General features: G+C 44.7%; 1 protein-coding gene across 1 annotated transcript in view; it reads left to right on the top strand.

Moving 5' to 3' along the window:
• The window catches only part of DNAH7 (dynein axonemal heavy chain 7), a 2019015-nt gene that overhangs the window by 1838404 nt on the left and 152851 nt on the right, over window positions 1–27760 (top strand). Inside the window, exon 60 of the mRNA XM_078680414.1 lies at window positions 14246–14476. Coding sequence (XP_078536540.1) covers window positions 14246–14476 — 231 coding nt within the window. The remainder of the gene's footprint in view (window positions 1–14245; window positions 14477–27760) is intronic.

The following is a 27760-nucleotide window of genomic DNA, read 5'->3' as shown; positions in this document are numbered from 1 at the left end:
GAAGCACAGACAGAAGACAAGAAAATGCATATATATGCTTTTCCACCAAAGACAGCGGATGTGCAAATGTCCTCTCAAAGGCTCTAAGTATTGGAATTCTTCATTTGGCATATCCCCAGTTTCCTACCTCTTGCTGGTGTTTAAAGGGTTCTTCTCAGATTTTGCCAGTAGGCATCCCAAACTTATTGCTGACTTGTAAAAACGAAACACGCTGTCAGAGATAAACCTGATCTCAACGACTCTCTCACAGTTTTTTCATGGATGTAGTCTAGCTGGTATTGCTCTGCTCTCTGAAAAAGTACACTGATGATAAATAGCCTTTTTTGAGGGATATATCTGCCTGTGGATTCCTCACCTTTTGAATCACCCCTGCAACCAGCATTCCACGGAAAATCTTTTCTTAGCTCTCCCACATCAACGAGGATGTCACAATAGCACTGCTCTGCTCGCAACTCCGTATGACGTCACCAGAGCCATAGGAAGACCTCGTCGTTATGCTGACGTCAGTTCCCTTTTTTCCGCTCTTTCGACGTGTAACGTTTTTTTTCTAGGACTCTCCATTTTACATGGAATAACTTTGTTTCTATTCATAGTTCATGTTTCACTGAGAATGGCTACTTCGAAGAAGTCCGGTTTCAGGCCCTGCAGGGAGTGTAGGAGTCATATGTCCATCACAGATCCCCACGACAACTGTCTATGGTGTCTTTCTTTGGATCACAACGTCAAAGGGTGTTCATGCTGTCAGAAGATGAACCTGTAGGCGCTGAAGGAGCTTGAGGCAAAACTCATCATGGCGCGAGCAAAAAAAGAGAAGAGAGGTCGCAAGAGATCGAATTCATCGTTGACCTCGCATGCTTCGAAGTCGAAAATGCAAAAGAAGAAGAGAAGACATGGGTCTCAACGTTGGTCTTCAAAGGGCAGGACATCGAGGTCTGCCTCCCTGTGTAGCAACGCCATGAGAAGGATGCCGTCTCGCCATCGCCTACTCCTTCTCCGCAGGCGACTCCGGTCCACTCTCCGGCATCAGGGAATTCGCCGGCGCCCGGAGATTCTCCGGCTCCCAAAGAGTTTTCTCCAGTTCCTGCGGCTCAGCCTATATCAGCTCCGGTGTCTCCGGCCCCACAGCCTCACGCCCCTGTAAGGCCTCGAGTGGATCAGGACCAAGGGACTTCGTATCCTTATCCTCCTTTTCCAGGAGCGGATCCATAGCATCTCCTTAATGCGATGTTTGGCTTGTTTTCCAATGCATCTTACCCTACTGGTGTGCCGTATGGCCCATGAGTCTGCTTACCTTTAATTTGGACATCACCCAGCAGTATGCCCAGACACCTTTTGTGCCTTTCATGCCGACAACTCCGTCATAGAAGTTTCTGGCGCCGAGCTTTTCGACTCCAATATCTCAGTCTCCGGCACCTTCTGGTGTTGGATAGACATCATCCTGGATTCGAGGGGCGCCGTTGTCCGCTTCGGAAGTTCCTTCTTTGACGCCGGTGCCATTGTCACCGGGGTCGACGGCGGCAGAGATTGATGGAGGAAGAGGAGTACCAGCAAGAACATGAGGAAGGGGAGATCCTTGACTCTGTGTACGACTTCTAGGGTTTACAGGAGGCCGGTGGCCAAGATACTTCCCCGAAGTGGGAGCTTTCTTCCCCGAATGCCTTGTCTTCACAGGATATTGCCCCTTACCTCACAGTCATCAGGAAGGCTGCTGATCTGTTGGACCTTCAGTTACCCTCGGCTGAGGTGCGGTCAAATATATTGACTGAAATGTTGCATTCTCCCTCCTATTCTGTAGAACCTCTGCTGCCTTTCAATGAGGCATTGACAGAGCTGATTATGGAGGTGTGGCAGAACCCCTTCTCTGCCCCTGCAGTTTCTAGGTCAGTGGCAAGACGCTACAAGCCTGCTCCTGCTGATCCTGCTTTCCTCTCTGTCCATCCTTCTCTGGAAAGCTTGGTAGTTCAGGCTTCTTGTTCCAAGCAGTCAACTGGGTCTTTCCCTAACATCCCGGGGGCTAGAGACTCAAAGAAACTTACACAGTCTGCCAAAAAGTTGTTCTCCTAAGCAATTATGGCTCTAAAGTCAACAAACGCCACATGTTTGCTAGGGAGGTACATTCATGCACTAATGGACACTGTTCAGCAAGTAGCTCCTAAGTTGCCTGAAGATGACTGTGTTCACTTTTTGGTGGCTCTATCAGACACTCAAGCAGTAGCCCGTCAGTCAGTCGGGTCTGGAAATCACGGACTCCGTCGCCAGGGTAATGGGCTACTCAGTGGCTACCAAGAGGCATGCCTGGCTTAGGTCTTTAGGTTTCTCTCCGAATGTACAAGCTACTTTGCTCGATCTTCCCTTTGATGGACCCAGATTGGTTGGAGCGAAGGCCGATTCTGCGCTGCAACACTTCAAGGACAGCAGGGCTTCTGCAAGATCCTTGGGCCTGCAGTCCAAGCCCAGGGGCTATGGATACAAAAGGTATTGAGGTTTTGGGAAGGCGGCTTCCTTTCGAGGCCGTCAACAGCCACAGCAGCTACAAGAGCAGAACCCTCTGTTCTTGTCATACAGAGGAAAAGGTAAAGGCCATCTGCGAGGATCTTCTCGACCTCAATCTTACTCCTCCTCTCTTGTCCCCACCACCGGTACCATGGGAAAGCAGCTCTCGATGACCCATCTTGAAGCATGTTGTCCCTGTAGGGTGCCGGGTGTCCCATATTCTGCAAGATTGGAAATCAGTTACTTCGGACCGTTGGGTATTGAATGTTGTGGAAAATGGGTATGTCCTACCTTTTCAAGAGTTTCCACCTCCTTACCCTCCCAGCCAGGGTTGGTGTTCAGAAGACCATTTGCTGCTTTTGCAGCAGGAAGTTCTTGCCCTGCTGCAGAAAGGTGTGATAGAGGTGGTTCTGTAGCAGGAAAAGGATCAGGGATGCTACTCTCATTATTTCCTGATCCCCAAGGAGGACAGCAGGTTGAGGTCGATCCTAGGCAAAAGGGTTTTGAATTTTTACCTCAGGCAGGAAAAGTTCAAGATGTTGACCCTGGCTCAGGTTCTTTTGGTGCTGCAGTAAGAAGACTGGATGGTGTTGATTGACTTGAAGGATGCGTATTTCCACATCCTATTCTGAAGTCGCATTGGAAGTATCTTACGTTTACAGTAGGGTCTCAACTCTATCAGTTTGCGGTCCTTCTGTTCGGTCTCACTTCCGGAACTCAGGTCTTCACAAAGGGGATGGCGGTGGTGGCAGCACATCTCAGAAGGTCAGGGATTTCGGTTTTCCCCTATCTGGATGACTAGCTGCTCAAAGCAAGGTCGCCAGAGATGCTGCGTCACTTGCAAGTAACAACGCGACTGTTGTTCAACTTGGGCTTCTCGATAAATGTACCCAAATCTCACCTGGTGACCTCTCAGCGCAGCCTGTTCATAGGGTAGTACTGGACACTACTGTGTGTCGAACTTTCCCGCCACCGCAGAGGAATCTCGACATTCAGGAGATGATTCCTTTGTTTCACGAAGGAGTGGTTGTTCCAGTCTTAAAGGTCCTATGCCTACTCAGTCTGTTCGCTGCCTGCATACTGTAGGTCAAACATGCACGCTGGCACATGAGGGCACTTCAGTGGTACCATCGCAGGCAGTGGTATCAGCACAATGGAGTTCTCAGAGAGAAGATCAGAAACTCCAGGGACACTGCAGTGGAGCTGTCTTGGTGGAGTGTGCTGGGCAACCTGTCTCAAGGGAAGCCGTTCCAAGCTTCTCCTCCGGTGTCCATATGTAATCATGGATGCCTCCACTCTAGGGTGGGGTGCTCATCAGGGGGATCTGAAGAGAAAGGGCCTTTGGTTTCCAGAGGAAAGGTTGTTTCACATCAACCCTCTGGAATTGCGGTCAGTACGTTTAGCTCTCAAGGCCTTTCTTCCCTCCCTTCTCAGTCAGTCAATTCGAGTCCTGGCAGACAATACTACTGCGATGTGGTACGTAAACAAACAGGGAGGGGTAGGGTTGTATCGTCTTTGCAGAGAGGCTCTGAACTCTGGTCCTGGGCTCAGGGCCATCAGATTTGTGTGTTTGCAAATCTTCTGCTTGGGGTGCTAAATGTGTGTGCGGACAGTCTCAGTCCGCAATAATCTCCTGGATGTGGGGGTTTCCTCGGTTGGACCTGTTTGCCACTCATTAGAACGTGCACTGACAGTCGTTCTGTAGACTTCAGTATCCAATGTAGGGAGCGTTGGGGGGGGGTGCATTTCAGTTTGATTGGAGCTGGCAACTCCTTTACGTGTTTCCTCCCATACCCTTGATTCCTCGAGTTCTGAGGAAGATTGGCCAAGACCGGGCCCAAATCATATTGATTGCTCTGGATTGGCCAATAAGGGTGTGGTACACTGATCTACTTCACCTCTCTTCGCACCCTCCGCTCCTTCTCCATCTCATGGCAGACCTTCTCTCGCAGTCACAGTGGCAGGTTCTACACCCCCACCTCCAGATCTTGCACCTTCATGCCTGAGGATTTGTACGGGGCAACCTGAGTTCATTCTCTCTTCCACCGGATGTGGTGGATGTTATTTTATCATACAGGAGACACTCAGCCATATCTATTTATTCCTTTAGGTGTTCCAAGTTTGTGAAATGGTGTGAAGAGAGGTCCATTGATCCTTTGAAGGCCCGTTTATCTGATGTACTTGGCTTTTCACTTTTCTTGGCTCAGCATGGTTGTGCTGTGGCTAAGGCAAAGGGTTATTTGTCGGCCTTATCGGCTTTCTTCTGTTTGCCAGACCAGCCATCTTCATTTAAGTCCCCCATTGTTATGAGGTTCATTAAGGGCCTCACCAATAGGTTTCCTCCCACTCCTTTCATTATGCCTCAGTGGGATTTAAATTTACTACTTACTTTCCTGATGGTGTTTCCTTTTGAGCCTCTCCATATTTGTCAGTTGAGACTTCTTACTTTCAAGACGGTTTTCTGATTGCTATTACCTAAGCCAGAAGGGTAAGTGAACTTCAGGCTCTTAGTTCTAAACCTCCGTTTTTAACCATTCATGCAGAAAAATGGTTCTCAGCACCAAGGCTGCTTTCGTGTTTAAGGTGCTTTCGTGTTTAAGGCAGTCTATTACCATACCTACCTTTTATCCTCCCCCTCACCCTTCCAAGGAGAAGGATAGCCTTCACCACCTGGACCCCAGGAGGGCTGTCAGCTTGTACCAGGACAGAACCAGGGACCTAAGACTGGATGACCACCTGTTTGTGGGCTATGTTGGAAGGATAAAGGACAAAGCTGTCCACAAGCGAACACTTTCCAGGTGGATCATCTTGTGCATCAAGATCTGCTAAGCCTTGGCAAAGAAGGAGCCACATGAATGTATTAGAGCTCTTTACACTAGAGCTAAGTCTTCTTCTTCTGCTTTAGCTAGAGGTGTTCCTGTAGTAGACATTTGCAGAGTGGCAATTTGGGCTACCCTCCACACCTGTGCAAAGCTTTACTACTTGGATTCGGAGGTTAGGAGGGACTAGCATTTTGCACGATCTGTGCTGCAAGATATTTTGGTATAGGCGGTTGGACACCCTCCTCCGGGAGAGGAACAGCTTGGGGATTTAATTAAAAAGGTGAGAAATCCACAGGCAGATGTATCCATCAGAAGGACAAGTTAGTTGCCTTCAGTGACGCTTTTTCTGGTGGATACAGTATCTGCCTGTGGATTGGGCATTGACCCACCTGCCTCCCCGTTGTCCACCTGCTTATACCGAAAAACTTCTGTTTGACATTGTTATTTTTCATATGTAATTTATTCATAAAGTTTATTGCTAGGAAATGCTTTGGTTTTTGGCTTTTCCTTTTTATGTATATATATATTGTATGTATTTGTGTATATATTTTGTATACTGTGTATACTTGAATTATGTTGTCGGACCGCCTGTTCGCCTTGAGGGCACGGAAAAAATGTGCAGAACTGACGTCAGCACGCCGACGAGGTCTTCTTATTGCTCCTGTGACGTGATATGGAGTTGTGAGTGGAGCCGTACTATTGTGACATCCTTGTTGGCGTAGGAGAGCTAAGCAAAGAATTTCCGTGGAATGCTGCCACAGGGGTAATTCAAAAGGTGAGGAATCCACAGGCAGATACTGTATTCACCAGAAAAACTTTACTGCAGGTAAGTAACTTGTTCTTCTGATGAATACATCTGCCTGTGGATTCCTCACCTTTTGAATTGAATCCCCAAGCTGTTCCTCTCCCGGAGGAGGGTGTCCAACCGCCTATACCAAATAATCTTGCAGCACATCTTTTAGAAATTAGCTTTCTGGTTGGCTAGGTTTTATACCTAAGCCAGGCAGAACCCACCATTCTAGTCAGAGCAAATAATTTACACATCAAAGATAACCTGTGCACACCCACTGGCAGTTTGGCACAGAGCAGTCAGGCTTATCATCAGAGGTTATGTGTAAAGTGTTTGCCCAACACATTCACAACAGTAACAAAAGAGACTCCACACACGATTATATGAAAATATAACTTGCATATTTTACATAACAAATAGACCAAAACGACATGAATCATAAATACCATGCATATTGTGCAAAACCTGAGATAGTACTCATTGTCCTGATCATGCAAGCATCAAAACATTATACATTAAACCAACAGGACAAGAAATGCGTCAGTTTGGTTGGATCAAAAGTTATGAATTATCAAAGTATCACTAAAGTACATAAATCACCATATTATCACCTGAAACATCCACAACAATAAACCCCGATTAGTGGAGTTACTGTAATCTTTTAGGAGCTCTGGTGCAATGGTCTTGGGTAGGCCTACTTGTAGGCCACAGAACCACCTGCACACCTACTACAAGTAATATGGTAATGGGCTGGAAGAGTGCTGGAATGAACCCTCAAGGTCAGGGGCTTCATTGCGGTCTTCACCCGACTGGTATGGAGTGGAGTCCAGCACGATTGCTCCCAGTGTTTGGATAAGCACCGGTCCAGGAATCACCCAAGTACACAGTATCTGGAAGTACATAAACGAAGGAGTGCGCACCTTCAATATCCCTAGTTCTGGCCAAAGTCCATGCCTGCAGCTATGTGTGCGATGCACGTTTTACACCACCACAGTAAATGCTTACGGCTACACAGAACCGGGAAACTTAAGGCAGCACTTTCGGGCTCAGCAGTACCTGGGTTACGGTCCCTTGGGTATGGGGCCCAACCTTAAGCTTGCATGGGAATTGTTGGGGTTGGTGTTAAAGGGCCCACCCACAGTGTGATATCAGTGGAGTTCCTCTGATTTCCTCTTAGGCAACTGCTTGGGGCTATGGCGCTCCCTTTATCAACACAGCATCTCTCTCTCTCTCTCTAGCTGAGGAGGTGGTGAGAAGGGAGCAAAGAATGCAGGAGATCTCCTTCAAGGCTTCCAGTGGTATGCTGATTCTCAGGTGCCTTCAGGGAAAGTGTCAGTACTCACTTAGCGCTGATCGAGGCAACAGAGTCACGGGATGCAGAGTACTGGTAGGAGTTACAAAATACATGCTGTCCCCAAAATGCAGTACAAAAGGGGGTGGTGATGGACGGAGCATCTGAACCAATCAAACACTCACACCCAGTCAAAAGATCTGGGTTTGATCCATCACCGTTCTTTAGCCCACTCTGCCACCCCAGTTCAGACATGGCTATATGCAAATCAGTCTGACCCTGTGCCTCATGGGAACAGTCCAGCCCGAACTGCCAAACCATGCCTTCCTTAGACCGGAAACAAGCTACCGAGGACCGGTTTCTGGCATTACAGCCGTCTTCAGCCCGGCTTGCTTGAATCCAGTGGCAAAGTGAGCAAGGGACTCACGTCTGAGCATACCCTGCCACACTTATGGCAGCAAAAAGCGGTACAAAAGGGGGTGGTGATGGACGGAGCATCTGAACCAATCAAACACTCACACCCAGTCAAAAGATCTGGGTTTGATCCATCACCGTTCTTTAGCCCACTCTGCCACCCCAGTTCAGACATGGCTATATGCAAATCAGTCTGACCCTGTGCCTCATGGGAACAGTCCAGCCCGAACTGCCAAACCATGCCTTCCCTGGACCGGAAACAAGCTACCGAGGACCGGTTTCTTGCATTACAGCCGTCTTCAGCCCGGCTTGCTTGAATACAGTGGCAAAGTGAGCAAGGGACTCACGTCTGAGCATACCCTGCCCCACTTATGGCGGCCAAAAGCGGTACAAAAGGGGGTGGTGATGGACGGAGCATCTGAACCAATCAAACACTCACACCCAGTCAAAAGATCTGGGTTTGATCCATCACCGTTCTTTAGCCCACTCTGCCACCCCAGTTCAGACATGGCTATATGCAAATCAGTCTGACCCTGTGCCTCATGGGAACAGTCCAGCCCGAACTGCCAAACCATGCCTTCCCTGGACCGGAAACAAGCTTCCGAGGACCGGTTTCTGGCATTACAGCCGTCTTCAGCCCGGCTTGCTTGAATCCAGTGGCAAAGTGAGCAAGGGACTCACGTCTGAGCATACCCTGCCACACTTATGGCGGCCAAAAGTGGTACAAAAGGGGGTGGTGATGGACAGAGCATCTGAACCAATCAAACACTCACACCCAGTCAAAAGATCTGGGTTTGATCCATCACCGTTCTTTAGCCCACTCTGCCACCCCAGTTCAGACATGGCTATATGCAAATCAGTCTGACCCTGTGCCTCATGGGAACAGTCCAGCCCGAACTGCCAAACCATGCCTTCCCTGGACCGGAAACAAGCTTCCGAGGACCGGTTTCTGGCATTACAGCCGTCTTCAGCCCGGCTTGCTTGAATCCAGTGGCAAAGTGAGCAAGGGTCTCACGTCTGAGCATACCCTGCCACACTTATGTCGGCCAAAAGCGGTACAAAAGGGGGTGGTGATGGACGGAGCATCTGAACCAATCAAACACTTACACCCAGTCAAAAGATCTGGGTTTGATCCATCACCGTTCTTTAGCCCACTCTGCCACCCCAGTTCAGACATGGCTATATGCAAATCAGTCTGACCCTGTGCTCATGGGAACAGTCCAGCCCGAACTTCCAAACCATGCCTTCCCTGGACCGGAAACAAGCTTCCGAGGACCGGTTTCTGGCATTACAGCCATTTTCAGCCCGGCTTGCTAGAATCCAGTGGCAAAGTGAGCAAGGGACTCACGTCTGAGCATACCCTGCCACACTTATGGCGGCCAAAAGCGGTACAAAAGGGGGAGGTGATGGACGGAACATCTGAACCAATCAAACACTCACACCCAGTCAAAAGATCTGGGTTTGATCCATCACCGTTCTTTAGCCCACTCTGCCACCCCAGTTCAGACATGGCTATATGCAAATCAGTCTGACACTGTGCCTCATGGGAACAGTCCAGCCCGAACTGCCAAACCATGCCTTCCCTGGACCGGAAACAAGCTTCCGAGGACCGGTTTCTGGCATTACAGCCGTCTTCAGCCCGGCTTGCTTGAATCCCCAAAATGCAAGCGTTCCACTCACTTGAAATAGTTCCAAGATGGCACGGACGGGGTTGAAGCCACCCAGTCCCTGGAGAGCACTGGGGTGCACAGGGCAGGTAGACGGGTAACAGACCAGCACATAAGGTCAATTGCAAAGAGGTTGTCCTTCCCTCAGCCCAACAAGCAGTAGAGCAGCACAACAAGCAAGTAGCACACATGTTAGTTCCTCCTGGCAGCACAACAGTCCTCTGGTGCAGTATGCAGAGTCAGCAGCATCTGGTTACATGTCCCATGAAGTAACATTTTGGGGTCATAGCGCATGTACTTATACTCTAAAATATCTTTGTTAAAGAGGTGACTTCAAAAGAAACCTTAGAAGTGTACAACACCCTTTTCAATTCAGCCCTGGCTCCAGACATCAGTAGGGGGTAAATCAAATGTAAGGTGTGGACGCCCCTCTCTTTCCCAGCCCAGTATGCAGTTTGCAGATAAATGCAGATGTAATCCTGTCACACCCAACCATTCCTGTGTGATGGGTATCTGGAAAGTATGCACAAAGTGCAGCTGTCATCTAGGCCTAGGCGTGGATTGGAGTCAAGCTGCAAAGTACAAAGAGTCATAAGCACAAAGAAATGCCTACTTTCCAAAAGTGTTATTTCTAAAAAAAGTAGTGTAAAATCCAACTACACCAATAAGCAGGATGTATCACTATTGCTCCATACATACCAAACATGGCAATGCTACTCCTTTCAGATCAGGAATTTCCATTTAAACATATATAAGGTAATTCCCAATGCTAGCCTATGAGAGTAGTAGGCCTCACAGTAGTGAGAAACAAAGTAGGCTGTTCGTCACTACCAGGACATACCACACATAAAGGTACATGGTCCTACCGTTTACTTACACAGCACCCTGCCCATTGAGCTACCTAGGGCCCACCTTAGGGGTGACCTATATGTAGTAAAAGGGGAGTTTAAGGCTTAACTGCCAAGTCAATGTGGCAGAAAATTGCACGCACTGGCTCTGCAATGGCAGGCCTGGGGCAAGGTTGAAAGGCCACGTCTGTGAGTAGCACAAACAGGCCTACTAGTAGCATGTAATTTACAGGCCCTCGGTTTATATTGTATACTACTTTACAAGGGACTTGCATGTAAATCAAGTATGCCAAACAGGTGTAAATCAATCATACAAAGTTTTAGAGGAGAGAGTGCATGCACCTTAGCACGGATTGGCAGTAGTAAAATGCCCAGAGTCCTAAAACCAACAAAAGAGAGTCAGAAAAATAGGAGGAGGAAGGCAAAAAGTTTGGGGATAACCCTGTAAAGAGGTCCAGTGCAACAGCCTTTCCCTACATACTTCCAAGACCAATAAGAGCTACCAGTAGTCGAGGCTGTATATCGAGGGTTTAGCGCTCCCAGACAAGATCTGGCCCTGGCTTAGGACTTGATTTTTTGGAGGCAATGACAACTGCAAAATAATTCTTTTATGCTCCACCTGGAAAATCATATCGGCTAAATATCAAGAGAATGCTATAGCACCATTGAATAACTCTTTCAGGGTAGTTACATTTTGTGGTTAGCCCAATGACAGATTTTGTGCTGCCATTCTCCTATTGCTAAATTAACATTTCTTTTAACTAAAGAAGACTTTTCTATTCCTGAGGCAGTGGCCTACAAGTGGTAATCAAGGTTAGAACTGAATGTGTACATTAGGCCTATCAGGATCTGAATGCACATGTTATTGCCTTTCATTCTTTAGAGAACCGAGAAAAGTAGCTGAGGAAAGGGGATTTTTTTATAGATGCCTGTCCTGCGGTTTACTGTAAAGTCATCCACTATAAAGGACGAGTACTGTTTTGGTCAGGACCTCTTTTACACAAAACAGATTGCAGATGTCATAAAAAAAAAACTTTAGGCTAATGAAAGCTATAGACTGAACTCGCCTAACTTTCTTTCAGCAGGACTATTTAACATAGTATACTCATTAGAACTAAAAAAAAATCCAAAAGCTCCACAGGTTCTAAAATCAGGCAACTAAATTATGGCTTACTCTTAGGAAATCAAGCCACATTACTGCAGCTACGAACGATGTTGATCAGCTAATAATAGATCCAGAAATTACATTTGAAAAGATGTGGTGTTTCATCCCTTTGGTCTTTGTTGTTAAAGACTGTGGAAAAGGTTTATAGTGATATGATTAGCCTGATGTATCTTGATCTAAGGTCTCGCCACATAATGTCCATGTGATGGACTAGAGCATGTGTCCCTCTCCAGCGTCACAAGGCATGGAAGCATGTACAGTGAATATTAATGGGATATGATGAACTTACAACACAATGTAAGGACATTGTTTATCAAGTCCTATTGGCCATTATACCACCCTGGAGCCACAAGTTCAGGGGTTCCTAGCTTTTGTGATATGAAATTCATAATGTTTGCCCTGTGTTAAAACCCAAGGCTTGGAGTCAAAGACTCTCAATTACTTTGGTTAAGCAGTCTCCTGCCAACACCCAAATTACCTCAAGATTAATTTCTACTATAGCATGTCTATGTAAGGCACTATGGGCCAATTTAGAGTTTGGAGGGTGGCTCACCCATCAGTCAGAGTGGTGAGGACATTACATCTGCTACTCTGATGAACGATCGGCCTAATTTAGCGATCACCAATGGCCCAATGGTTATCTCTGAGTCTTCAGAGAAACTGCTGTCATGGTAGTTCCTCCAAAAGGCACTATAAGTTTGATAGACAACCGCTGCCTGTTACACGGCCATTCTCCAAACTTTTTTGTTTTCAGAAACAAGCTCCCAATGCTGGAGTTTGTCTTTGAAAAAGTAAAAGCTAATAACCCCATACCCTAGGAGTGTGGTTCCAGAGGGTGGGGCTCAGTCTGTTTTTTTTCTGTCCGTGACCAATAGATTTTCCCTTGCCGTCATGGACAGAAAGAAAAAGACATCAGACCATCCACTCTAAATATGACAGACGATCTGATATCCTTACTCTTACTGCTGCTAATCCATCAGACTGATGGAGTAAGTGTCTGACATCAGAGCCAGTGGGAGCATCGCTGTCGAAAAATTGACAGTACACCCAACTCTGAATAGAATTGGTGTACATAGGGTTTAACAGACATGGTAGTTATGCATGTTTTTGACAGTAACATGTCCACCAAAATATAAATCAGGCCCTTTGTTAGAAAAACCTGTGACGAAAGAAGCTTATGTAATAGTTGGGACTCAATTAAGCACAAGCGCTTCACAAGAATACATTATGCATGCTGTATGATATTGAAGGGATTCTAAGTGCAATGCCTGTTTTGATCAATATCCATCAAAGACCCGTGACACTCGAAGCAATTAATAATTTTCATCAAACGACCAATGAGTTTGAACAAGTGCGAGATTAATTAGTGATTGCATGAACAATGGAACAAGAGAAAATGGTGGATGTGTTTTTACTTTTCTGTAGATCATCTGAGAAATATTGCCTATTAGTATATGTATTTTGCTGAAATAATCTTCTCTCGTGCAAGTTAACCACACCCTAACAATGAAGAACAAGACTTCTATTCATGCCTGAGAACACATTTTGCTGCTGCTGAATTAAGTGCCAACATAACTACACATTGCACAATGATAGTTTTTTCCAACTTTTTGTAGTCCAAATAACCATTGTACGTCTTAAATTCTTACTGTCCTGGCACGGGAAACGGCCATTACAACGCGGCCGTTTCCACGAATACATTAACCACGCATGCATTACAACGCATGCGTGGTTAACACGAAAGCCTTTACCACGCATACCTTTACTACGAGGTGTGTAGTAAAGGCATATGTGGTAAAGGTTCAAAATAAACATGGTGGGCTTGGGGGGGTCTCCCCCCCAAATAAAAACCTCACCTGAAATCGTCGTCGTTTCAGAGGAAACGGAAAGAAAATTCCGTTTCTTCTTAAGGACGTACGACGTCACCACGCATGAATTAGAGGAAAAAGTTATGCGTTGATAAACCATTCCGTTGTAACGCATGCGTGGGAAAGGCATGCGTTGCAACGGAATTCGTTGTAAGAACATATAACCTCCTGGCACTGTTTCAGTGCAGACTTGGGATATTTATTTGAGGCGCAGTTACTGGCAGGTCGACACACACGCACTAAGCAACAGTCATTTTTTGTGTGCATCATGTTGTTCTGCGAATCATGCACTTACATTCTCCTTTCCTAAGGTGAAAGTAAGCATTCAATGCGAGCAAAAGAAGGGACAAGAAACAAAGTGGGGAGAGGAATACTTGAATTAACCTCAGCCAATGGGGGTTACTCGGGCTGGATTCTAGTTCATCATATTTCGTCCACTGGGCACTCTAGATTGAGACCAGGCATTTCCAAATCAGTGTTGAAACAGTGACTGAAGTTTATGTAATTGTAACTTAATGTGCCCTATAGTTGATTGATCAGCCAACCAAATGAAAGGGGTCTCTGCCAATGACAAAACTGAGAGTTGCTAAACCGACATTCACTCCTCCTTATATAATGAAAAGAGTGCTCCAATTATTGTCACAATCATTAATTTGGATATTAAACAGTGAAAATAGATAGATCGTCGTTTTATATTCTTCAGTTGCATTGACATTATTTATTGTAACACGTAAATCCGGTGATCACTTTAAGTGGCCATCAAATGAACGTTTCATCAATGCTACACTGTTTTTTATACTGGGCCAAATTACGTCTTGCTTGCTACTTCTTCAGCGTGTCTTCGTTTTATATCAGCTGAGAACTAATTTTTAGTTGTTGTTACTCAGTCTCGAACTTCAGGAGGTGGAGGAAAATCCTCAGATGACGTTGTATATGACGTTGCAGCTGATGTCCTAAGCAAACTTCCACCAAACTTTGACATTGAAGCTGCAATGAGGAAATACCCAACCACGTACACTCAGAGTATGAACACTGTACTTGTCCAGGAGATGGGTCGATTTAACAAGCTTTTGTCAACAATCAGAGACTCCTGCATCAATATCCAAAAAGCAATAAAGGTAAGCAAACATTTCAGAAAAAATGAAGGTAAGCCTATTTCCGATAGTGCTCTTGTCTTTGTTGTAGTATGGGTGTCTTCATTAGGGCAACTTTTATGAGCTCAAAACAATTCTTTAATGTTAGAACTTATTTGTTTTAAAGGGGTTCATTCTCATTGATGTTGTAGTCAATGCCTATGAAGCCTTGCTGGAGTTAACTTGGAAAGTTAATCAGTCAACATCAGCACTAACTTGAAGCTGACTTTTTTTAGATATTTTATTGAATACAATGTGCAAGCAGATCACAGTGATACCACTCAGGGCAACATTTTTCGACATGCTGGCATAGTGTCTTATTGTATTCACTGTGTTTTTGTGTGGAAATATTTGTACAGTACAGCATGGGTAGGTTGTGTGTGCACCATATTTTTCCTGGGAAACTATAAGCATGATCCCACTGCACTCCACTAGTACTTGGCTTCAATGGGTTTCATGAAGTCTGATATTGCTAGCCTGTAGAAAGGCCATTTCAGCTGACGCCCATCTGATTACATTGAACCTCTATCTGACCAGTGGCAGTACAAATGGGGAATTCCTTCTAGGTATCCTATTTTTAGCTAGAATTTGGGTCAGGTCTTCAGATTTGCTCTCATCTCCCTGCACCCAAAAGTCGAAATACGTCCAGTAGGCGGACATCTGGCGATGTTAGTTGCTCATAATCCTGTTAATGTGGGTGAGCACTTCATTCCAGTATTGACTTAGTGTTGTGCTTTCCCTTAGCATGTGGTAGTCCCAGGCACCCCTTGAATGAGTTTGCAGGCCAATGGCCAGCCCAGTCCCAAATACCCTGCATAATCTGGCTGGAGTGAAATAGGTAAAGCTATGGGTGTAGCCCAGCACCAAATATTCTGGCTGGAGTAATATAGGAAGAGACATAGGTGCAGTGGAAGAAATTAAATTCCATTATAGCAACATGACGCTCACTAATGTCACAAAGCTAGGATTAAAAAGGTCAAACTACAATTCAAGTGAGCTAAACATTGTCTTTAATGATTGTCATGTCCATGGTATGATTACAAAGCATTTTTAAAGTGTTATCCCAAAAGTGACAGGGTGAGAATGGTCGTCTAATAAGTGGTGGAGAGTTGGCACAATGGTTTGCTCGCTGAAGGGTCTCACATTGGAGTAAACAACTGGGTTTGCAAGCTATTCAAGCATGGACAGAAAACCCGGGAAAGAAAGAATGACTTCAGTGAGTGAGGTATTACGATTACATTGCATGCACTTTCTTTCAGTGAGTGCTGGTTCATGGTTTGGAATTGGGAAGGTGTGTATGTGGCCATCCTTCAGGTGGTGTAAAGGTTGAGAGTGGAGAGCCTTTGCTTGGACAACCACTTTGATGCCTTCAATTTTCTCTCACAAGGGGATACATTAATATTCATTACTCTGTAAGGTTGGCATCCATGTGCTGTTGCGCAAGAAAGATTAGGTGGGTAAAGTTCTTGTTCAAATGGAAGCTTTACACTGACTCCAAGCAAGCATGTCTGCTAGGCAACTTGTGATGGATTAATCAGATAATAACTGCAAATCAGTGACCACTACTTGATCTACCAGAGTCAGCTCAGCACTTTCCAAGCAAGTTGTGGGTGTTGCCTGACTTGGCTTCTGGTCGCTGTTAACAAAGCTTTTTGAAAAGAATCAAGACATCGAGGTAGAGGATGGCCTTTGCCTTGGCTCCATAATGTGCTGTGGGAGATACCTTACGGGGTCTGAGCTTTTCCTGAGGGGGTTTCTGTAACCAGAGTCACAGGTAGCTTATATATTGATAAAAACAAGTAATTATGCTCCCATCTTTACTTACTTACCTCTGTCCGACTAGTTCCCCCAATAGATTCTGGAGAGACTCTGATGTATTGGCTTTGTAAAGAACACAGAAAGGGAAGTGCAGAAATATTTATTGAAGTATATGCAGCAGGCACAGCAATTACCCAATGAAAATAATTGGAATATATAGTGCATTGTGAATACATCTGAGCCACATACCATATTTCACAAATGAATCCTCTCAACTGATATATGTGCCCCCAGGTATAGCTTTGACTGCATCCTTTGCTTTCACTAGCCATCTTACATTCCACACTCTACCATCTTACATTCCACACTCTACCATCCCGAATCACCAAACTGTGATGCTTAACTTATATCCGTTTGATTCATTTGCCAAACTTAGAACACCAATTTCTAACATAGCCCGACTTGTGAACTAAGACACAGTCACCCACTTTGAAATTTGCAAACTTATCTGCCTTTTCTGCACATGCCTGAATTTAGACTCCATTTGTTTTGCCTCAACACACTTAGCTCCCATTACTTAGTGACAGAACTGCCTCACTGAGTATCTCCACCTTCCCTTTGAACTACCAGGAATTCAAATGAGACCATGACTCACTTCCTTTGGGAAGTCTGATTCAACTCTTTTCAGTGGTATTATGGGGCGTAATTTAGTGCAACTAAATTTTCCCCATAAATTCTCAGTCCAATCCAATGAATTCATCAAATACTAAACTACCTCTAATTGCTCTATTGAATCTTTCAATCATTCCTTTGTAGAACTTTATGGAAATCATATTGCAGAGCTTTATGTTTTATACTACATCCTTTTAGGAATACCTTAATTTTAGTAAAGACAGCTGGACACCAGTATCTCAACCAATTTTGAGGATACACCTCTTAGGCATACAGGTCGTATAGGACTACCTCAGACATTGCGGGATTAACTAGTTTTACCTTAGGCCACTTAGACGGTAAGTCCAAACATAATAAGTAGAAATCTAGATTCATAGATCTATTTGTTAAATGGTCCAGAAATGCCAGATGCTACTCTTTGCCACAGAATTAAGGCCACATAACGGGAGTGAGGGGAACTGATATAATTCTTAAGGTTTTGTCAGTATTCCAGAAATCAATTCAGTCCCTTCCCCACCTAACAGCCACTGTATCAACCTCGCCCACCATTTTTTTAAACAGCTTCTTCATAGAAGACATACCGACATAACCTTCATGAGCTGTAGCCAGGATGGTTCTTTGTATGCCCTGCAGGGATACACACTTCCCATCTTTATAGAACAAATCTTAACAATATTACTGCCATCACAAAGCAAAGGCACAGCATGCTGTCTACAGCCCCTAGGGGCTGGCTGCGATTAAGTATAAGGTGATCAGAGAATCATGTACTAGCTTCCGCCCAAACCTAGGGTGGGAGCTAACTATAGGCTTGTAAAAAAGGTACCGAAAAAGTATATAACCCGTAAAATCCCCCCGCTCCTTCAAATCTCCTCCTGCTTACTGATTAATAGATCGAAAAGATGATCATAGGGTAAGGTCATGGTATGGATATAATAGGCGTCTGGGTGGTACAAGTAGATCTTTGGTGCAGTTTGGTCTGTAATTGGAATCAGGCAGAGAAAATAGATCTGGCATGTCAGCTTGTTGAATTCAAAGGACAGGAGCAGGATGAAGGGTGCCCACAAATAAGGATAGGAGTTGCATTTCAAGGAGGTCAACATGGACACTTTCTCCCTTGGCAGAATAAACCACAGTCTGTGTAACCAAGGGTGTGACCCCAGATCTTATCTGTACCTTATAGGGAGAGTATGAGCTAATGCACTGCTCCTAGAGCAAGAGCCATTTGACCCGCTCTATTGGAGAGCAAAGGGTAAGTCAGAGGATTCGGAAGCCCTAGTATGGGGTAGCCTGGGAATCTGAGGATACAGGTGTCAAAAGCAAAATTAATATTGACTAAAACTTTATTCCAATAGCCGGTGAGCTTTGGGCAGTAACCAATACAAAGTAAGTATCCAACCCAACGAAATGTCAAAATTGTTAATCCTAAGGTAGTGGCCTAATTTCTTCTAAATCCAGTGGTTTGCTACTACCATTGGTGGGAGTACAACCGCTTTGTTAAATTCTCCTCACACACTCTAATAGTGTCATGCTTCATCATAGGGGCACACTGGGTCCTAAAGGCCAGGGGGGAATCAACCGTTTTTAGGGCGCTCTTGGGAGAAAAAGGCAGGGGGGGGTTAAATATTAAAAAAGCACTATCACCTCCTGGTATCCCTTTAATATGGATGGGCAGTGGTTATTAAAAAACAAGAACACAGGTTTCTGTAGGATTCAATGGTCCTATGACCCTATGTATGCCAACATGTAACAGCCACTCTAGAGCCCTATGGGTCCATGGCTTTCATCAGGGCACAGGTGAATTGGATGTCCCTCCCTACAGTATAAAATCAAAATCAATAATCCATTATCAAGAGAACATCTATTAGATATACTTATCCTAATTTGTGTGTTCTCAAATCATGATATCAAACCTAAAAATAAAAGATAAAGAACTTGTTTACCATGTATTCTGCTCATTATTTTATTCAATAGAACAAACTTAGTGCCATTATATTAGAACCTTGAGGATGGAGCGCAAATGTTCAATAGTCTCAAAAGCGCATCACAAATTCATATATAGACAGTATTACTATTTGTAATGTGCCATATTATTTTAGTGCATCAACTCTTTCATCTCAACCCCGTACCTGAATATCTCCCCCCTCTCTGGGTCCAAAGAAGGGGGTCACAATCACAGTAACTCCATAAAAGTATACGCGCACCCATCTTGTGCTGGATGCATATATCTCGATACATGAATAAAACATATACCTGACCAGACTCTTAACATCACACTCTCACTCATGATGCCAGAAAGTGCACCTACATATGTGTTTACATGTGCAGCCCTCGTATGTGAATCATACTTAATTGCATGTGCCTACCAGAACACGGAGGACTGCACGCATCTCGCGGGGACTGGCAAAGAGGGGCCGATCTTGTAGTCAAACACTACAACAAAAAATTAAATTAAGATGAAGTAAGCATATCAATATGCTTAATATGCAGGCATGGCATGACGTAAAGGAGATCAACAGATCCTCCATTCAACCAAGTAGTGGAGTTGGGCAGCTTGGTATTAGTGAAACAGGTGTGGACCATCCAACCCTCCCTCCCATTTTTGGTGATAAATGAGGTGTTGTGGATGCGGCATTTCTTGCCATCCCATAACAATGTATTAATGTTACGGGGGAACAGAGTGCACTTGGTGGAGTCAACCGAGACAAGGTCTGGAACAAATGTGGTATGCAGGGGAGGATGGTCATCTTGCCGCTGGCATGCGTCCCATCCTCAAGAGACCGAGACGGCTCCAAGCAGAGAGGTCTTTGCATGTTTGAGAGATTAGAGTTGCGTAGAAGATAGCCAATGTCCTAGGGATAGTCCATGCTAAAGTAATAAGAAATGCCCAGGTATCGAATAGTATCTGCTGGCCAATTGAAAGGAAAGAAAGATTATAATTCAGCTTTGTGAGCAGGCATAGTGGTAAGAGTTATGATCTGGGACTCTTTCATATTTGTTTTTAATTCTGAGACCTCCCCAAAAACCCGATGATCAGCAATCACGGCTGGAAGCGAAGTAGAAGGCTTTGTGATAGATAAAAAAACTTAATCTGCGTATAGACTAATCAAATGTTGACCTCCGCCAAAGGGAATCCCGGAGATGTCCGGGCTATGCCTTAGCCATGTCACAAAGGGCTCAATATATAGCACACAAAAAAGAGGAGATAAGGGCACCCCTGGTGAATGCCGCACCAGATAAGGAACAGAGATGAGAGCACGCCGTTCACTCTGACCACTTCCCGGGGAGTACTATGAATACACCAGACCCAGTTGCAAAACGTATCTCTGATAACAAATTGCCTCAGCGTGTTGAGGAGGTAAGGCTAATGTTCACGGTTGAAGGCGTTTTCAGCGTTGATGGAAATAAACAGGGCTTTCTTATGCGACCTGTGTACCTTATCCATAAGATGCAGTAGGTGCTTAGTGTTGCCGCGCCATTGATGTGTAAGGATGTAGCCCGCCTAATCTGGATCAAGTAGGCCCACCATTAACGGGTTGAGGCGATGCGCTAATATGCTAGTGAAAAGTTTTGCATTGAAATTGTTGTGTAGTTCCTAAAAATCCCTAGGATCTGTGCATTGTTTGGACAATATAAACTAAGGGCTTGGTGCCAAGGCTGATTCCGGACACCTCCGCAGGATATGTTGGCCTATAGACCAACTATCTCACAGTGCCACCGTAAGCTCACATAACCTACCAGGGAGAAAATGGTTTGTCCGGCAACCACTGAACATTACAACCTTGTCCCCTCAGGGATCGTAGAAAGAGTACAGAGCCTTTCTCTCACTCACTCGTGCTCACTTATTCTCAGAGATGAATGCAGAGAACACACATTGGGACGTTTTCAATAACATTTATTTAATCAACGTTATTCTTGCATAAAATACGTGTGCTGCAATGATTAGTAGACAGAAGCAGATAAACGTGATTACCAGCACCAAAAACGTAAATACTAGATGTAGTTCTACCATGGTGTTAAACAATGTATATATGCAGGCATACAAACAAGGCAGTAATCTAGAGTACTCCTACAATGCGCACCCTACTCTAAGTGTACCTAGAGTCAGTGTGGGAGTAGAGCTAAGAATGCCCCCAAGAGACGATCCAACACCATTACCTGATGGGATAGAGTGAAGGATCCTGTCTTGGTCACGACTGGACACCCCTCACGAGATATTAAATGGCTGCGTGGTGATTTCTCAAAATACAAAGACCTTCAATGTCAACTGAAGTACCTCCTCTGCTAATCTATCGGGATGTTCATATTTTATAATAGAAACAGCTTTGTGATGTGCTCATAGATTAGTGATGTTATGGATATGTAGCTACACCTGTCACCCCGTGGATGAAGGTAGTGATGACATTTGTATGTAGTATGAAATGAGACCTTGTGCATGATGTTCAGGGCATTGTGATAATGTTCAAAGCTTGATGTAAAACAAGTTTATTTCAGAGAAGCAAATCCAACGTTTTCGTGCATGCAAAAATGTGCAAAAGGTTACAGCTGGAAATGTTATTTGTGAGGACAACGTAAGAAATAAGCTACTATGTTACAAGGCCTAACTCGGGAATATAACAACATTGAGGAGGGAAATGGGTCTATACGATCTGCAGAGAGCAGAATCTTTACCTGGGTTCGGAATAACCAAAATAACAGCCTTTATCATGGAGTCCTTGAGGGAGCCAATGAAAGAGTTATATAGCCGGGTGAGTAAAGTGGCCAATTCTTGTCAGAAAGTTTTATAAAATTATGTGCTAAAGCCATCAGATCGAGGGGACTTCAGAGGCTTCAGGCAGGCTATAGCTGAGAAGACCTCTTCTATGCAAATAGGTTGATCCAGTGCCGTGGCCTCTGATTCGGGAAGCAAGGTGAGGGCAACATTTTGGTGATAACCCAGAGGGTCTCCAATGGGGCTTTTTGTAGAATCGTAAAGGAAGCCGTAGAGATCTTTAAAAGATGCTGCTATCCGTCTGCAGAACAAGTTACTGTGGAAGACCCGGTGCGAATCTCCTTAACCTATCTGGAGAGAATTTTACTGTGCTGGGGATGATCCAACATACGCTCACAGGGATTGCTCCCCAAATATTACTTGTGTTTGAGGCGAATCATAGTGTATTCTACCCTATTCAAATCAAGGCGCTTGAGATGGAGCCATGTTTTCTCCAGCTCCCTCCACACTCTAGGGGCCCGGTCCATTTATGAATAGATTCCAGTTCGGAAACTGCGCATTCAAGACTTTGCCATTTGTCACGCCGTCGGTGGTTCTCAGTGGCAGAAATGGTAATAAACTCCCTGAGCACTACAGGCTTTAGAGTCTCTCAAATGGAAGCAAGGGGGACCTAGTCAGTATCATTAGCTTAACGATAAGACACAATGACCCTACCGATTTAATCAACTTTAGACAGAGAGTGAAGTAAGGCATCCCGCAGGTGCCAATGTGAGCACTGAGACAGGCAATTAGAGGGTCAGGGATATGGGAGCGTGTTCCGAGAGTGATCTTAGAGCAATAGAAGCATCTGAGACGCAGGCCAGGAGGTACTGAGTAGCCAAGAAGTGATCAATGCTTGTGTACGTCTTATGTGCAGCCGAGTAATATGTGTAGTCCCCAATGGTTGGATGTAATCGGCGCTTTACAGCCAAAGCTTTGGTCAGAGCGTTCCAGGTCGGAGTCCATGACTAAATTCATGTCCCCACCTATCACTACAGCTGCATCGGTGACTGGAGCACAGAGGGCAAAGAGCTTGTACGAAAACATTCCTGCCTCTCATTAGGGGCATAAACAGTTGCCACAGTGAGATGGAACTTGCTTTTCCTGAGACGAAGTGCTAGGAGAAACCCCTTAACCTCTGCTACTGTAGAAAGGACTTCTCCCTTAAAGCCTAATGAGAAAAGAACAGCCACCCCTCCCTTCTTTGTAGGAAAGGAGTACCATAGTTGGCTTGGGAACCACCAGAATAGCATTCTATGGATATCTTTAGGGATCAAGTGACACTCCTGAAGGAGACACCAGTAGAGATATGGAAAGCCCAATAGCATTAATAAATCAAATCCCCCAAAGTACCAAGACCTAAGAGGTGAAGTAATCAAGAAATTACAATGTATGTAGAAGGAGTAAAGACAACCATAAAACCCACCATAATGAACACAAAGTAAAGGTGAACAACAAGAAATTGCATCAGTCTAATGTTCATGGAAAAGACGAATGAGACCTAGCTCTGGCGGGCATGTCTAACTACATGGAGAAGGTCCAGCAAGAAGTTGAAGCCCAGCCGGATGAAGAGCACCAGGCCATAATAGCACAACATGATTCCCGCGTCCCAGCCCCACCACTGTCGGACCCACCCACCAAAAGAGAAAACATAGAAGGAGATACCCTGGAATCAAGGTATAACTTCTTTTTTGGCCTCACTGGAGGGTGTCGGTAGTACAGATTTCCTTTCCATTGCAATAGTCTCTGGGTCCTGGCTGTCAGAGAGTTGTGTAGATCGTGTAAAGCACAGACTTTGTTGTGACTTCTGAGACCGTGGGTGAGTCCGTTGTTTCTTTGGAGAAGGGATTAGGATACCCAATAGGCTTCCGTGAGTGATCGATGGTGGTAGAGCTTGCCATCATGTTTGAAGATAATTCGGAAAGGTGGTGCAAGGAGTAAGAGATGCCATCATTTCGCAAATGGGCAGTGATTGGTCTGAAGTCCCGCCGCTTCTGGAGGGTGATGATCATTAAATCCTGGAATAGAAGAGGAGTATGCCCCTGAAATTGAATATGCGTCCCAGGCCCGGCGAAGAATAGACTCTATCAGTTGAAAGGCATGCACAAATACCAATATGTCTGCAGAGGAGCCATTTGTTGCTCTAGTTGGGTCCACTCCACTCAGTGGAACCAGTCTAGCTTCATCTCAACCTCCTCTGAGACTTCCACGATATGGCGAACAAGAGCACCAACATATTCCCCCAAATCAGCTCTCAGATGAAGATATTGTTACTTCTGGAGCTATTTTCTAACTTTGGTATGTGCCTGAGGATCAATTTGTTGTTCTTTAAGGAAAAGCACCTCTTGCTGTAGCCATTTGATCTCCTCCTCACGCTCGGTCTCCTTACCCTGCAGCATAGCAACACGCTTCCCCACCTCATCAAACTAACGGCATACTGCACGTAGATTAGAAAAGAAATCTTTCTTGGCTGCTTGTAGGTCTTTGCGAAGGTAGGCAAACAAAGCTTCCAGGAGGGAGCAGATCACCAGACTCTCCACATCCTCAGAGTCAGGGGCGATACGTTTCATCAGCATATTCCGGAGGGAGTGATCCTTTTTGGCTTGGGATGAGGACATAGCTGTGGCTCCAAATCAAAATTGCAACAGGCATCTTGTAGTGAGAGCCAGCTTTAGGATGAGGTCCAGGAGGCATGGATACTGGTCTCAGGCCTGCGTGTGTGGAGAGCAAGGACTGAGGCATCTCAAAAATCCCTCCAGTAGACTAGGAACCAAGGAAAGGGCCTCAAGGGTAAAATGCCATGGTAGTTTTACCAGGCTGACCTAGTTTCCTGTCTTGCTTTACACTCCCAAATAAAATTAATTCAGCACTCCCCAGCAGAGGCACTCGGTAAAGCAAGAAAGCACCTGGAAAAGGGTCTTCAGACTCATTAAATGAGGGACATCAAAAGGGAGTCTTCAGAATAAAGCGTGGGCTTTTATTCGTGCAGCACTCTGCAACCGAAAGGCTTTCCCAAATGGCAAATGAATCGGGTTAGACAACATGCAAATATATGTTAATATACTTATATTTATGTGCAAGCAAATAATAATGAAACACACAAAATAATCAAATGCATGGGATAAAACGTGAGCAGATAATTATGGTAAAACACTTACAAGTCACATAATAATGAAACATTCATAAGTGAAATGCAAAGGAGCAAAAGCTAAGCAGATAATAATAATGGAACATTCACAAGTGACATGCAAAGGAGCAAAACCTAAGCAAATAATAAATATACAGGAGAATAACTGTATGTACATAAATATATAATTAAGAACTTAAATACTTAACAGGCTGGTCACTCAGCACACAGACAAAAACACATTTAGAAGTAACTGTATATCCATGCTTATATCTTAATACTAATAATTAGAGAAAATACCTCACCGGCTGTAATATCTTCATCTTGGCCCTCACAAGACTGGGGATCCCAAATTACAGTCCCTGCGGTCACGAGACTCCTCAAGCCGGGAAATGCAGCACTGAGCAGATATGTCAACTTCTCAGGAGAGAACCCAGTTTTCGAGCCAAGTAACCCAAGTTTTTATAATATTCTCAATGCACGAAGACACCCTGTACATCAAGGAAACCTACTGGTACTGGCTAGGATCCTGCAGGCATTCAAAGGCAAAGGATTCCTTATGCATTCTCCTTCCTCTCCCACACTACATATTCCAGCCCTTATCTTGGTGAAGCTTGAGAAAGCAGAAAACATCTCCAAAAGTACAGAAAACACTCTCAAAGAGGAAAACGATCTTGAACACAAATACCCTGAATAATCATGAGTAATCTGGGGGCCTGCTTGTGTATGCAGAACTCAGGCCATACAGAGTCAGAATTGATGGCGTTAGTGAATGCTAAAGTAATTAGTTTAATCTTCATTTCCCAATGTACAACATAATGCTGGTTTGTGCACCACTGCCTACAGCACAACATCCGAAACAGAGAAGTACTTTCCACATATTTCTTTCTCTCATGCTTTCAAATGCACATCCCACATGTTCTGTTCCAGGCAAGGCTGTTCTGCTCTGTGCTGAGGAGAAGGTAAACACTCTGAAGCTATAAGAAGACACAAAATGAAATCTCAAGTCAAAATGCAAGTGCACAAAGAATGATGTCGTACATTCAAGATGGAGTACATTAAAACATATAGAGTCAATTAGAATACTGGTAGTCAATTAAAATACTGGTAGTCAAAGGTTATCATATTATCCTAAGACATATGAGTGAATATAGCACTACATTCCACCCCATGACCTTTGACTACCATAACATATATATCTAAAATCAATTTTTTGAGTGAAAGCTTGAATACAAAATTAAACACACATTAAAACTGTGACATTATAAAATCATGACACACATTAATATAAAGGTTCCAACAAAGATAACTCATGTATATCTAGTGATAACTTGGCTACAAAAATATGTTTGAGAAATGCACAAATAGAATCAAATATGTTACCTTATTAATGCTCCTAGTGTTATAAATGGCTAATCCTGGAGTGTCTACTATTAAAGAGCCAAGCTTATGTTTTATAATACACAGTTGTTACACGGGACCTGTTATTTAGTCTGTAAGCACTATTTACTTCATTGAGTTTCTCGTACTGCAGGCCTGACATGCACTGCTTCAGCTGCAACCACTTGTGTGTTTTTTAAGCAGCACGGCCACCCCCGTAACACGGGTGCCTTCTTTCAATCACTTTACCCAGCATTTTCTTGTGTCTGTACAATTCCCCCTCAAGTAAAATGGATTTAGAAAATATTAGCGAAAGCCATGTGAATTCCAGGTAGCACATAATCCTGTGCTAATGGGCTCAAGCTGACAACAGCATATCTGTGTTACACGTCATCTATACTAAAGCCATGTGAATTCCACGGAGCTCATAATCCTGTGCTAATGGGCTCAAGCTGACAACAGCATATCTGTGTTACACGTCATCTGTACTAAAGCCACCTGACCGGTTGTTTTCAAAAGCCTGTTTTATTAACAACACCACCACCACTAAATACAACCACCACCAATACCACCTCCAATATCACCACCTCCACCATACCACCACCACCAATACAACAAATACCACCACCATCGCCAATACCACCACCACCACTAAATACAACCACCACCAATACCACCTCCAATATCACCACCTCCACCATACCATCACCACCAATACAACAAATACCACCACCATCGCCAATACCACCACCACCAGTACAACCAGCACCAATACCACCACCAATACCACTACACCCAATACCACCACCACCACCCATACCACCATCAGCAATACCAATACCACCAATACTACCAACACCACCAATAACACCACCACCACCACCACCCCCAATACAACCAATACCCCCACCAATACCACCATCAATACCAACACCACTACCAATACCACCAAAACCTATACTACCAATACCACAATCACTAATACCACCACCACCAATGCCAATACCACCACCACCACCAGTACCACCACCATCAATACCACCACCACCAATACCACCACCACTACTACCACCACAACCAATACCACCACTAACGCAAATACCACCACCAACACCAATACCACCACTACCACAACCACCAATATCACCACCACCAATATACTACCACCAATACCACCACCATCAATACCACCACCTCCAATACCACCACCGCCAATACCACCACCACCACCGATACAACCACCACCAATGCCACTACCAATGCCACCACTATTGCTATACCACCAGTACCATCACCACCAATACCACCTTCACCAGCAATACCACCACCACTAATACCAGCACCACCACCAATACCACCTTCACCACCAATACCACCACCTACACCAATACCACCACCACCACTAATACTATCACCAATATATCCAATACCACCACCAATACCTCCACCAATACCACCACCACCAATACCACCATCAGCAACATCACCACCACCAACACCACCACCAGCAATATCACCACCACCACCAATCCAATACAACCACTACCAATACCACCACTAGTACCACCACCAATACCACCACCAG

The sequence above is a fragment of the Lissotriton helveticus genome, chromosome 3_1, assembly GCF_964261635.1.
Source record: "Lissotriton helveticus chromosome 3_1, aLisHel1.1, whole genome shotgun sequence".
Classification (NCBI taxonomy): Eukaryota; Metazoa; Chordata; class Amphibia; order Caudata; family Salamandridae; genus Lissotriton; species Lissotriton helveticus.
The sequence above is the reverse complement of the archived record's forward strand: the minus strand, read 5'-3'. Positions and strand labels throughout refer to the sequence as shown.